The 14210-nt window shown below is 43.4% G+C and overlaps 1 protein-coding gene across 1 annotated transcript in view; it reads left to right on the forward strand.

Moving 5' to 3' along the window:
* The window catches only part of tcf4 (transcription factor 4), a 203065-nt gene that overhangs the window by 106474 nt on the left and 82381 nt on the right, over positions 1-14210 (forward strand). Inside the window, exon 7 of the mRNA XM_079178494.1 lies at positions 12972-13098. Within this exon, the coding sequence (XP_079034620.1) occupies positions 12972-13098 (127 nt within the window). The remainder of the gene's footprint in view (positions 1-12971; positions 13099-14210) is intronic.

Consider the following 14210-nt stretch of genomic DNA (forward strand, 5'->3'; position numbering starts at 1 on the left):
GAATCATGTATGCTGTATATGTCATATCAGCAAATTGTTAGTAATTCTCTGCGGCTCCACTCAGCATTAGCCACACCTAAACTGCTGAAACAGTGGCAGGTGTGTCATCCAACTTCCTGTTCACTCCTCGTGAGTCCTCAACGAGCTGGTCCTTAAAACACTCTGAGGGCTCTCCAAACACACTGACCTCTGACCTGCACGCCTCTCTGATGGGTCAAGAGACTGCGGAGAGAGCGAGTCCTCTGGTTATTACTCCACCCGTCTGTCTTCATCTCTATTTCTCGTCAGCTCGGCCAGGCGGAGCCAGAGGAGATTATGTGTTCGGTCGTGTGTGTGCGTCTGTCTTTCCACAGCTAATCTCACATGCTAATGGCCCATCAGGCTCATATAATAATAACAACAATAAAAATGATAATGATGATAATGTTAATAATGATTATAATAATAATGGTAATAATTGTTATTATAACAATAACAATAGATGTAACAATTACAATCATAAGAAGAATACATATAATGCTAATAATTAATAATAATAATATTTTTTATAGGATTAATTGATTTCCAAATAAGGACTTATTTTTACTGGTTGGCGATATTTCTCTCAGTAAAACATGCCTACCAACAGAGCAGAACAGGACTTTTACGACTATTTTAGGGTCCATTATGCTCATGTTGAAATCTCACAAATACAAACCTTCTCGTGAACAGGTGGTATTCATCAGGCCCAAACGAGTCTGTGCGGTGAGGAGAGTTCGGTAAATCTGACTCGCATGAGGCCTTCCCCCTTTCCTCGGTGACTCCCTTTTAAGGTGTTCACAACACATTTGTGAAATAAATCATGTGTCATGTGGAGTTTAATTTCTCTGTTTCGTTTCACTCTCTCTCTCTCGCTCTCTCTCTCTCTCACGATGCTGTTTCCACAGATCTACGGAATGTGTCTGTATGGAGGCAAGGCATTACTCTGTGTGTGAGTGTGTGTGTGTGTGTGTGTGTGTGTGTGTGTGTGTGTGTGAGCGACAGTCCTCATGGTCCCTGTGCGTGGGCTTTACAGTGGAATCTGGTTACCGAGGGTTGTGTGCGTGCGCGTTCATCATCACTTCAGTCCGTCTGTCCTCCGAGCCCGTCCCCATTGGCTGTTTTCTGACCAATGGCGCGGCAGCAGGAAGTACAAGCCCCCAACAGCTGGTCTGAAGTCCAGGAAGAAAAAAAAAAGAAAAAACAAGGGCAAGTCAAAGACTGTTTACATGGAGGGAAATATTAATGAAACCACTCGGACCATAGTTTGTCCTCACCGGCCATGTCTTTATCATAGCGTTGTATATCAGCGATATTATATGAATGCCCACTCTGGGATCATTAAAGGCTCCTCTTATCCATCCATCTATCCATCATAAATAACTCTCCTCTTACATCCACTTTTTGGAACTCTGTGTGTGGTGAGATGTTCCTCTCACAGCTGCTCTGCAGCTCTGAACACACACACACACACACACACACACACACACACACTGATCCAGCTGCTCGTCGCTCTCAGGAGACTCTCAGCCGTCGTTTAGTCTCATTTGCTGGCCGAACAGATCGACACTATTTTATATGCCATTTTATTTGACTATCGATCACAAACACACCACACTGCCGGGCTCACACGTGCCGCTTGCGCGTTGACGCATCAGCTATGACAGCTGACAGATTGTGCGTGCTATCAGTTCTATGCACGGGACCACCCGGTGCTGCTGTGACGTGATGGCACTACTGGGTTCCTTTAGGTATAGTTGTCGGGAAATATCCACTATATCGATCACACAGTGTCAAAGGATCTGATATTGTCATTTTCAAGTCAAATGAAATGATTGAAGGAAAATCATAAAGACTTTGTGTTTTGGCTCATTATTAATGGCCATGGCTATGCTCATCTCAGTCCTGGGCATTAGAGGTAAAGATCAATTTCCAACATTTAAATATGTCAAATATGTCATGAAAACATGGATGATTTCTAGTGAAGATCAAGTTGATGAACTACTAATCCGATTGTCATGTGTATAATTTGCTGGCTAAGAATGTTTGCAATGTACGTCTTTGCAAATATGAATGCAATGAATATCTACGTTAATGCTTTTAGTCAGAGCCAGTGAGCAGAGTGCACCATGAGGTTGATATTTGTGTCTTTTAATGCTAAAGGGTGTGCATGTTCTCCAGAGGATGAGCTGTAATAACTTGAACTCCTGACTTTTCATTTTGCGCGTTCATTAGTCATAGTTTTAATTTGTCCAATACTTTGGTGTATAACCAAATACCATAAAATAAGAATGATTTGCTTGACCATTTCACCTTTTTGTGGCTTTCTCACAGATGGGTTTTTCATTCATTTCATACCATGTTTTTTAATACAAATGTTATGCCTGGAATAAACTAAAGAATTATCATCGTAAACATGTTTGAGACCCCAGACATAACTACAGATTTAACGGATCTTTAACGTTTTAATTGTGAAAAACGCACAACAGGCGATTCAGTCACGACGCACAACCACATACTGAATGTTTATACTAAATAATTCCAGAGTGGCAATTCCAGTTTCTGATTCTGACTCACAGAAACCTGTGTGATCAAACGTTACTCCGGAAGAAAACGTTAGCCGGGCTGCAGAAAACTTGGGCTAACGCTAACGTAACCTATCACGTCGCGATCACAGCTGATGAAAGAGGTATTGCAGAGGGCAAAGTCACGTCATCCATGATTCTATTATTTTAGTCCCAGTCAACGTCAGCCTGGCTCATTAGCACTTCAGCATTCTAGCACGGTAGCTAACGTTAGAAAGGTACAAGCATGCAGCATCCGGTTAGTGCAGTTGGCAGTCAGTTCGCTCTCATTGGCCGTCGCTGGCTTTCTGTGGCATCAACCTGAGTGACTTACCTCTCTCCGACGGACGGAAGTGTGACCTTCTGTCCAGGTTTCAAGTTACCCCATAGAGATTTATGTCAAGTTTTGAAGGCAGGACTTTCCACATTAGAACATTGCTAGTCCGACCTAAGGACCACGTTTTAACGTGGAAAAACAAGGCGTTGAGAGAAATGCCTTTGTTTTTGGCTGGAGTTACTCGGTTGAGAAAGGGTATTGGATCGATTCGTGCAGCAGTTGACTCAGTCTTTGTTCTAACAAGTTGCCATCGGTCTCGGCCATCGTGGAGTTAAACCAGGGAGCTACTCTCTATCTCTTAGAGAGAAGTTAACCCTCTCCCCTCTCTGATGTGTCTGACATCAAACAGCATGCTGCCTGTCACACACACACACACGCACACACACAGAAACACACAGAAACTGCGAGTGAAGTAAAACAGCTGGTAACAGACACAGAACAGAACTGAGCTGTCAGGCCTACACTACAGAGCTGACACACACACACACACACACACACACACACACACACACACACACACACACACTTACGTGAAAGTAAACCAGTCTTGATCCATGAGATGTGGGGAAAACGAGCTGATATTTTTCATGTGTGCCTCCTTCATCAGAGCTCAGTTCTGCAGGACTTCTTATCTGTGACAGATGAAGCAACAACTTCCTGGATCCCACAGGCCTTGAACCTCCTTTAAATAAGAAATATATGCAACCTAGGCCTTGGACATTTTTGGAAATGAATGCGTGGTCTTAAAGTGACAGTTCAGCCCAATATAAAAATAAATACCTATAATGAATATATTATACATGTTTTCTTTTACCCATATTCCCAACATGCTCACAACAAGATCTATCTGTGGAACACCCTGATTAACTGGGTCATGATTTCTGGAAAGAGACATTGCTGTTGTGTTTTCCAAATGCAGTTGTTTGGCGCTTTGAGCTCCAAAAACTGAGAGCATACATTTTCTCATAGACTTCTATACAAGGAAGGACTTTTTATTACAACCAGAGGAGTTGCTCCCTGACTGCCATAAGAAAGAATGCAAGTTCAAGGCACTTCGGCTCCACTTTTCAGAACTGGAGGTTGCTGTCTCACTTCTGACTTTAAAACTGCAATGTCGGCTTTTGTTTCGGCCTCCTGGCGGCAGCAGAATAAAGTCGGAAGCGCGACGTTGACACATCATCACCTTTCAAGTTGATATGGCAATAGTTTGCTTATTTATAGCTACCGCAAGGAACTTTCATTTTTTTGTTGATTTTGGTGACCCCTGCAAAAGACATAATTAGTCAAACGTTCCCCACAGTAACACCCAGTAGTTACAAGCGACATAGTCATTTGGAGTTTCTCTCTTTAAGCTCTGTTTTTGGCCTCCACCAACTCCTGAGGGAAATATCTCTTTCGCTGCTAAATGCTCTAATGTCCAACAGCGCTGCTCAGTAATATGAACGTCCATTCTGCAAATCTTTATTTCTACACTCCGTGTGTGTTTGTTCCTGGTTATAATGACTAAAATGTCTCCACAAACTACAAAGTGAAGGCAGCTGGGACTAAGGCATGATGGGAGCGATCAGTTCAAGATGGCACCGCAGGGAAGCCTATTTCTCATTCTCTTTTCATCTCGCTTTTCATCTCCAAATATAAATCTGTCTCTCCATCTATCATTCATTCACTTCCTGTCTCCTCCCCATTCTTTCCTGATTATCCCCCCCTGCCCTTCTTCCTCTCTACCTTTTCTCTCCCTTCTTCCCTCCCTTTCCTCCCAATGCCTCTGCTTCAACCTCTTGTTTTCCTTTTCCCTTGTTCTCTCTCTCTCTTCTTATTGTTTTCTTCTCGCTCTCCCTCCTCCTTTTCGTCTTCACTCTTACCCTCTTTCCTGTCCCTCTTACTTGATTCCTCTTTTCTACTTCCGTCCTTTCTACCTCTCCCTCTTTTTTGCCCTCCCTAGCTTCTGTCTCCTTCCCTATCTCTTTCCTTTCCTCCCTGCTTTTCCCTTTATGTGTCTCTACCTCCCTCCTTCATTCTCCCCCTCGTCCCCTCGTTTGTACTTATCTCCTCTCTTTTTCTTCTGTCCTTCTTACCTTTCCTTGGGGTTAGGTTAAGGGGTTACCCTCAACCAGTCAATTTTTCCTTCCCTCACTTATTTCCCTCCTTCCTTCCCTTCCTCTCACAGTTCTACCTCGTCCTCCTTTCACTTCACTTCCCTCATCCCTGTTCTCTTTTGACCTCCTTCCCTCCCTAATATCTTTGTTTCTTCTTCTCAACTTTCATCCTTTCTTCTTCCCCTTCAACAAGTCCCTCCCTTCTTTATTATTCCGTGACCCTTTCCCTCCCTCCTGCTCTTCCTTCATCTTTCAGTCCCAGTCATCTGTCCTTCTTTTGCCCCCTCCTTCTCTTATTTCCTTAATAACCACCCTACTTCCATAACTTCTGATTCACTTCCTACTTTTCTTTTTGTCCTCCTTTACCACCTACTGTCTCTTCCTTACCTATTTTCTTCCCTTCGTTCTCCCCTCTCCTCTGTCCTTTCCTCTCCTCTCTTACCCCCTTCGTACCCTGCCCACTTGTCTTCCGAGTTTCCTTTCCTTCCTTCCTACCATTCTGTATTTCTTCCCTATGATCCACCGTGTCTCCCCCTCATCTTTCACCCCCCCCCCCCCCCCCCCCCCCTCTCCTCTTTCTAATTGCGTGCAGGAAGCTGCCAGATATTGTGAGGTGTAATGTGCTGTCTGATTCCTCTCTTAGTGTTCTTAAATGATCGCTATTTATTTGTCAAGCCAAGCGTTGAACGCTAATTAAGGAGGAATGCTTTGAACTGCTTCGGGTGTGTGTATGTGTGTTTGAGTGAAGTGTGTGTGTGTGTGTGTGGAGCGGTTAGAAGACGGAGGAAGTTGTCATTGGCAAGTCAATCCCTCGCCGCTTCGACTGCTACTGCAGGCAGATATGTTTGTGTGTGTGTGTGTGTGTGTGTGTGTGTGTGTGTGTGTGTGTGTGTTTGCTGTTATCTGTCCCTGAGGTTTTTTTCTTGCGCTGACATCATTCTAAACACACACAAATACACACACACACAAACTGCAGCTGGTGTTTCAGAGACTCCAATGTGCTGATGTTATTGGCCGATGCCACTGTGTTAGTGTTGTCGTGGCGGATCTGTGACCTGATTGGCTGACTCAGACTTTAACTTTTCATAATCAGCTCAGTCTTTACCTTGGATGTCATCGGTTGTTTGAACATCCTTTGTTGACAACGTAAAGCTAATTGACCCTTCCTACATCCCGCCCCTTTTCGCTCTGTGCTCCAATAACAGTTGTGCAAACTTGGAACTTGGCAGGAAGTCGGTCAACTTTCCCTCAGATTATACTCAGATATGTCACATCTGTTCAAGGGTAACATTGCTCAGGAAGTCACATTACATTGGTGTCACAGTCGTCACGGACACATTGCATTGTGTGCAGTCATTTTGTAATGATGTTGGTGTTCCCTGTGGACACAAGTAGTAGTGTTTCCTGGCACCAGAGTCTCTTTATTAAACCTTTAATTTTACTGCAGCAGGCAGTCAGCCCACCTTAAATCCTGGTTCTGGTTCGCCTCCCTTCCCTCCAGCGGGCCAAGCAGTACGTCCTGGGAGACCATACTAGCAATTCGCCCAGGCGAAGCAGCGAGGCGAAGCTCTGCTCCTGGCTGGAGGAGGAGCCGCTGCCGTCCGGCTGCGGAGCTATCCACCTCCCGCCTGAGCTCAGACTGACCGTGAATGTATCCTTCCACCGCATTCGCTGGTGCCCAGAAACGATCTGACAAACACTGCAGCACCCGGCTAAACAGAACCGACATCGCCATGTTTCCTTTTTCCCAAGCTTGTCCAACTTAGCAACAGTAACTAGGAGGGGGGTGAGACTTAGGATCAGCCCATTTTCACTGCAGAGGGAACCCAACCTCTATCCTTGGCAGTGGTAGTGCCTTGCTCAAGGGGACTGACCCTGTAACTGTAGCAGTGATACATCTTTAATAATTCAGGGTTTATTGTCAAAATGTTTGGTTTGTTTGGTGTGTTTGGTAAGTAGTGAAGTAGATGCTCCGAACTGTTAGATTTCCCATAAGGAGTCACTCCCTCTTAATATTTATGCATTTATAGTGTCAAAGACAGTTAATGTCCCTCTAAAAGGCCCCTTCATCCTATCATATCCAGCATATGGCGTGAAGAAACACATGATATGGATACGTTTTCAGTATCTGACGACGCTTACCGATAATGTTGTGTTTCAGGATCACGTTTTCCCGTCTTTCCATTTTCCGTTTTTACACTGTATTAAGATTTAGTTGCCAATCAAATACACATTTATTTTCTTTATCACAAGCAACCGGGAAGTGTCCCTTAAAGACCATTGTACTGTCGCACCACCAGTCCTCAGTCATTCAAAATCTCTTTTTCAAGGGAGCGCTGGTCAAGATGACAGCATCAAGCGTTTCACACGAAGGAACAACATGACTTAAAACAAAACAGGTGAAAAATAGAGTATAGCATGATTGATTCAATGATTTTAATGGATCACAAAGGGATACAAACATTTTAATTTCACCATAGTGCTAAGAACAAATGATTAATTAGTTGATCAGCATGTTAATCACTACTGAACTTCCATAATTAAGTCAAGAAAGAATACATGTGAGCATGTCCTGCTTTTCTCTGGTTTATCCCGTAAACTGAATGTCTTCCATCCTCACTTTGGGCTCCGAGAACCTTTTTCCACTATTTTAGTCGTTTAACACAGTAAATGATTAAATTGATATGTCAGATGTAACCCTCGATGTGTATAATATCCGATGTGTGACGTGCGGTTACAGTCATTTGGCTCCGTGAGTCCAGTTTTATTCGTTCGTCTCTGCTGGTTCCTTTCTGTTTCTGGTAGCAGCCTCAGGGCCTCGCTCCCTCAGGAGTGTGTGTGTGTGTGTGTGTGTGTGTGTGTGTGTGCAGAAATGTGTACACATATGTGTGTGTGTCAGCTGGAGCGAAGCTGGCATACAGGTGCACCGCTGCCTCGCCAGCACTTCCTGGTAATTAATGACTTCTTCCTGTCCCCTCTCTCTCTCTCTCTCTCTCTCTCTCTCTCTCTCCGTCTCTCTGTCTCTCTCTCTGTGTCGCTCATAGTCGCGATGGTGTAAATTGATGACATCTGAGTGTTTATTTTTTTTAGTCAGGGACAGAGGGTTGAGATATAAATTGAGGAGTGGGAAAACGAGGGAGGGGGCAGTAAAACAGAGGAGGACAGAAAAACAATCATGTTCTGTTGATAAGAAATGTCTCTTTCGCTGATTTAAAAGTGAATATCCTGGAAGGACAGTAAAGTGAAGTGATACCAAAGATACCACTCTCCCGTCATGTGTGTTAAAGGGGTAGTTTGGATCTTTTGAAGTGGGGTTGTATGAGGTTCTTATCCACAGTCAGTGTGTTATTACCTACAGATGGAGGTCGGCCTGCCTCCGGCTTGGAGAAGCACACAGGAGTTACCGCACGGGAGCAAAGTGATGTACTGCTGTCTACGGGGGCACCTAGAAGAAATGCCCCACCAAAAAATTCCATATCAGTTAAAGCGTATGCTATATTTACAATATTTACTTTGTCATGAGACTGGGAACTGAAGCCAAAAGACTGTAATTTTACCTCGCAGAACACGGGACGGGGGGGGGGGGTTGCTGGTCTACCTCTTGCAATGGAGTCTGGTAGCTTTGCTGAGAGCATAGAAAACCACTTCAGTTCCCCCGTGGGAAACATAGACTGTATAGCTGTCCCATGGCAAGGTAAGCCGGCCAAAACATTCAAAATATAGTTAAACTGGTATTGATTTCTTTAGGTCAGCCTTTGTTTTAGGCTACAGTATGTTTTGCTGCCTCCCCCGTCCACAGCAGTACGTTGCTTTTCCCTTCAAACTGGACTGTGGATGATTACCTCATACAACTTCACATTAAAAAGACCCCAACTATCACTTTTAGTAGAAAGCTAGAGTCAGGATGTGGTTAGCCTAGCTTAGCATAGAGACTGGCAGCGTGTATAGAGAAAGCTATAGCCTGGCTCTGTCCAAAGCTGAAAAAAATACGCAGACCAACATCTCTCAAGCTCACCAAATTCCCATTTTATATTTCGCTTGTTTGATCTGTAGACAAAGAGAAATGTAAAACAAAAAGTTAACCTGTCATTTTAGGGGCACATTACAGTCATCCATTTGTCCTTAAAACTTTTTTATTTTGTTCTTTTCAAGTCTGTCTCCCTTCTGATTGCTGCTCTGTCTCTCTTCTCTCTGTCTCTCTCACAAAATCTTCTATTTTTGTCATTTGTTGCTCTTTCTCTCCGTCCCCGTCTTCTTCAGACTTCCTGTTCTCTTTTTTCTGATTTCTCTTTCTGCTTCTTTATACCTCTCTCTCTCCCTCTCTCTGCCTCTCTCTCTCTCTCTCCCTCTCTCAGCCTCTCTCTCTCTCTCTCTCGCTCTCTCTCTCTCTCCCTCTCTCTCTCCCTCCCTCCCTCTCTCTCTCTCTCTCTCTCTCTCTCCCTCCCTGGTAATCTATCTTAGTTAATATCATCTCTGTGAGCAGCTGGGTACCGAAGCCCAGTCAGCTCTGTGAGAAACAGACCTCTGTGTGTGTGTGTGTGTGTGTGTGTGTGTGTGTGTGTGTGTGTGTGTGTGAGAGAGAGAGAGAGAGAGAGAGAAACAGCATCAGAGAGAGACAGAGTGAAGAAGCGAGGAGGAGTGAACCCACAACAGGGTATGGATGGAAATATATATATATATGAAGATACATATAATTATCTTTGTGGAGCTACGCAGAGCAGGGAGTCATGCATCTCTCGGACCAGCTGATTGGCCGAACACATTTCCCGGTCCCCTGAGGAGAAACCCTAATGACTCTGGGGATCCCTTGCCTTTTTTTCTTGGGAATGTTCCTAACTGAGTGAAATGACACAAGTATCTAAGTGGCCTCCATGTTATTAAGAGCTGGTTGAATTCCCTAGATGCTAAGGAAAGGTGCTTCAATGATTCCTTTCTCGTCTCCTTTAGCGTAGGCAACACTGGACCATCCTTCACCAAAACGAAAGTAGATAATGACACAATTCCTCGCGACAGCACCCACGTCGTAGCTTAGTGTGAGTGCAGTCAGACTGTTTGAACATCCTTCCATGACCTCATGACGTTTACTTCGGGTTAAAAAAATAAGGAGTCAGGAAACGACACTAGATGTCATTTTTCGGCCTATGCGACCGCAGCCTTCATCTAGTTTTAGGGCAGGACAGATGACGTGTATCGCTGCTCTTTTTGACTGTGGCTGCTGCACTTTGAACCAGGTCTAATTAACTTGCTTCTTCCACTTGTCACTTGTAAGAGGTCTCTTCTCTTAATGCATGTCAAGTGTCACTAGGTCTGTTTTGGACCGTTGGAAACCTCTATTTCTCATGACAGCAGCTACACATCTTGACTTAACTTCATAACAGACAGCCTGTGTTGAAATATCTGATCATTTACCAGACGGGGGGGGTCCATTGCATTTTGGGAAATGTAGGAGCCAGTGTCTTTGGAGCTTCACCCATAAAGGTCAGGATAGCTGGGTCTCTGCTGCTTTTTTACCAATCTTTCTCCCGCTGGCCATCCAACTTTATGCAAGTGAAACACTTAATTGCTAGAATACTCCTTTAACACAATCTAACTATCTATTGAATCTTGGTACCCGTAATAACACAATTGTATTGTGCAGATAAGTGTGTAATGAAGTGCGATTGGCGAGAGACGACTAGACAAGCAGGTAAAGAGAGACGGATAGAGAGAGAGAGAGAGAGAGAGAGAGAGAGAGAGAGGGAGAGAGAGAGACGGGTATTTTGCCTCTCCTCCAGCCTCGTCTCGTTGCCGGGGTGACCGGTCTGGCCCGGTCTGGCATCGATGCTCGAGTGCGAGAAGAAAAAAAAAAAGAAAAGAAAAGAAAGGAAAAGCGCCACAATCAATGAGACCTTTTTTGTTTTAGTGGGAACCCCCTTTTACCCCCAACGACACACACTGAAACACACATGGACAGAGGAACAGGATGACTGAATCAGTGTGTGACTGTGTGACTGTGTGTGCGTGTATGTGTGTGTGTGTGTGTGTGTATGTGTGTGCCTTTTGTGTCTGACTCCCTCTCCGTCTCTTTGTGCGTGTGTGTGTGTGTGACTGACTTTATTTAAGACAAGGGCCCTTTTGTTTTAAGCCGGAGAATGGCTCTGAGGCCGAGGCTGGCCCTGTAATTGGCCTACTTAGGCCCTGCTTAGCATGAGAAAAGCCTTTACTTGGCCCGGCAGTGCCAAGCTAACTCTTGTTTTCAGAGGACGGACGCGACTGATCAGAATTCAGATTAGCCCCCGAAAAACATCCATCCATACCACCCCCATCCCCCCCTCCAAGTGCACTATCCCCCCTTTGCTTTAAACACAGTGCTCGCTAATTACTTAACGAGAAAGCTGAGAAAAAGTCTACTCTTTTACGGAGTAGTGGTGGAGTCTATTTAAGGGAGGGGGGAGGGGGTCGGAGGCTCTTTTTCACCTCTTCCCTTCTTGCTAAAAAAGGGAAAAAAAACCTCTCCATCCTTCACTGTGTCTTTTATTCTCACGCTCTCTTCCCTTTTTTTTTAATCAGCCCAGACGCCACTTGTTGCCGCCGAATCATTGAACTTAATTAGCGGGGACAATGTGTGAGCGGTTTGCTAAGTTCGAGCCGTAAACAGAGTCACAGAGTTAGAGGAGGGAAGAGGCAGCAGAGAGGAGAAGTAAAGACTCTGAGCCGCGGAGGAGCCACCAAGTGAACTGAACGTTCTCCACGCTGAGCGGCATGAGGCGGCTCTCACGGAGGTAAATACTGCCGGTTCATTTTGTCGCTATCGGCGAGGTGTCGGAGGTAGGCTCGGTTCCTGGACGTGAGACGGCTTCTAAATCAAATCCAAGGGGAGGGGCTATTTATTTATTTATTTGTCTCTCTGATGTTGATCTATCTGTCTGTTTTTATGTTTTTTGTGCTTTTGACCCCACAAAAAAAATTGTTAGTGGAATGTAAATTGTTGTCTTCGTCCATTTTAATGTCGTCAGACTCACACAGAAAAGGAAATTTCAATTTGATTAAATTATTTTATTTTGACATTGGCAGATGTGGACTTCCATACCTTTACACATGTAATGCTAATACCACCAATTTGCTTCATGTATGATGGGTATAACACTTACATTCATGATATTGTATCATCAAAGACGGTTGTCTGATTGCATAGTAGGCCCCGTGAGGGTTAAAAGCACTGTGTATTGACAATAATCTTCAACAGACTGACATTCCGCAGCATTACTAACATTCCAACCGTGTTCAGCATCCCGACAAGTATTCCAGAACATTCTTCTGTCAACATTCAATAATAACTGTCTTCCACTTAACTGACATACTTCAGAATCATCCCAGTTATCCTCAATGCTCCGATTGGGACCATCTGATTATGGTCGACATTTCCTTCCACATCAACACTTTCAAGCATTCTGGGTAATTGTTACAAATAATTCCAATATTCTCAATTGTCCTCAACATTCCAGCTTCCGTTCACTTTTCAGCTCAACATGCTGACAGTTGAATGAAACAGTACTCTCCAATCCAGTCATTTTCAACATCATTGTTAAGCATCCTCTACATTTCAAGTAACATTCCAGCGATCAATACTTGATTTGATGGTTGCTATCTCAGACTTTCCACACAATTCTAAACTGACAACATTTCAAGCTGCCTCAAGATTGAATTTTGGATAACTCCAACATTCTAGTAAAGCAGCTGAACTCCAACACACTGAAAAATCTCCTTGGTTGCGCCGAGTCACATGATCGTTTTAAAGGATGTCAGGTCATCTCGTATTCCGTTATGACTGGCTTGTCTTCAAATTTAGAAATATGTTATCTTGCTTTGTTTTAATTCCTTTGTGAAAGAATGATGCGTCCTTCCTGGTCTTTGAGTCACAAGGTCACGTGATTGACAATCTCTCTCTCTCTGTTTCTGTTTCTGTCTCTCGACCAGTCGATACTGGGGGGCGAGATGGGTTTGGGGAGTCCCGGCGCAGCATCGCCCACCAAGCCGGCCGGTCAGTACTACCAGCACTACGGCTCCAACCCGCGGAGGAGAACGCTGCCTATGGACGCCATGGGTGAGACGCCCCGCCAACACACTCGCATGACACGGTCCCCATGAACGCACACGGAGAGACGCAGTGACGTCATTACGCTGCTTTCCTCTGCTAAAACCACACCATCATCATTTCAATACTTGTTTCAATGAAATCATTCCCTGTAATATCACAAATCATATCGCAGTTGCAATATCAGTCAAAATAATCGCAATTAGTTCTTTTTTTTTCTATTTTTTTCAGCTCTAGTCAACTAAATGGAGAGTTGATAAATGGGCTGGACAAAATATTAGAAACATAATGCAATTCAATAGCGCTTTACAACTCAGCCTCCAAAATTACAACAAAATGAACTCAATTAGGTTCAGCTACGTGGACCCTATAAGCACCGGCATCGGAAAAACACATTTAAAACATTTGTTTTAGTAATCGCTGTCAACCCCATCAGCATGTCGAGCCCCCCCACGCTGGGCCAAAGTGTGCTTCTTGGAACATACAGTTGGTAATGTGAGCTTGGTGTGTTTTCAAGTTCTTTTATTCAATTTATAGACAATAAATAATAATATAAATAAAACATTTTTACATTTTCTTAATAATACTACTAGTAATAATAATAATAGTAACAATAATCATGGTATTAATAATAAAGTCAAATATATAACATAAAATAAAATAATGTAATAAATAAAATAAAATATAAAATAAATGTATTATTATTACTATTATTATAAATATTATACTGATGATGATCTGCTTTCTTTTGTGTTTTTTGTAAAGATACTTTTGATTCATACAAATTGCTAAAACAATGTTGGGAACAACATATATTATCTATTTATGATTTTCTTCTTTTTTTTTTTGCATCATCAATGTCTAAATCTCTGGATGTTCTGCTGCACAGTCTGAACACAAAATCTAAGACAAATGATATCCCAGATTATGAGCTACAGGAACAGTGCCTGTGGAAATTCACAGTTTTCTCTACTATGCCTCAACTTTACTGTAAATTCTTAAAATTCAAATTTTTTAGACTGAAGAAATAAAGCAGCGCGTCATTACAGCCTAAACCTGCTGTCATTTGCTGAATCCAAACGGAAACTTTTTTTTCTGTGACCTTGGTGAAACCTTTTAAC

Source organism: Pholis gunnellus (assembly GCF_910591455.1).
Source record: "Pholis gunnellus genome assembly, chromosome: 18".
NCBI lineage: Eukaryota > Metazoa > Chordata > Actinopteri > Perciformes > Pholidae > Pholis > Pholis gunnellus.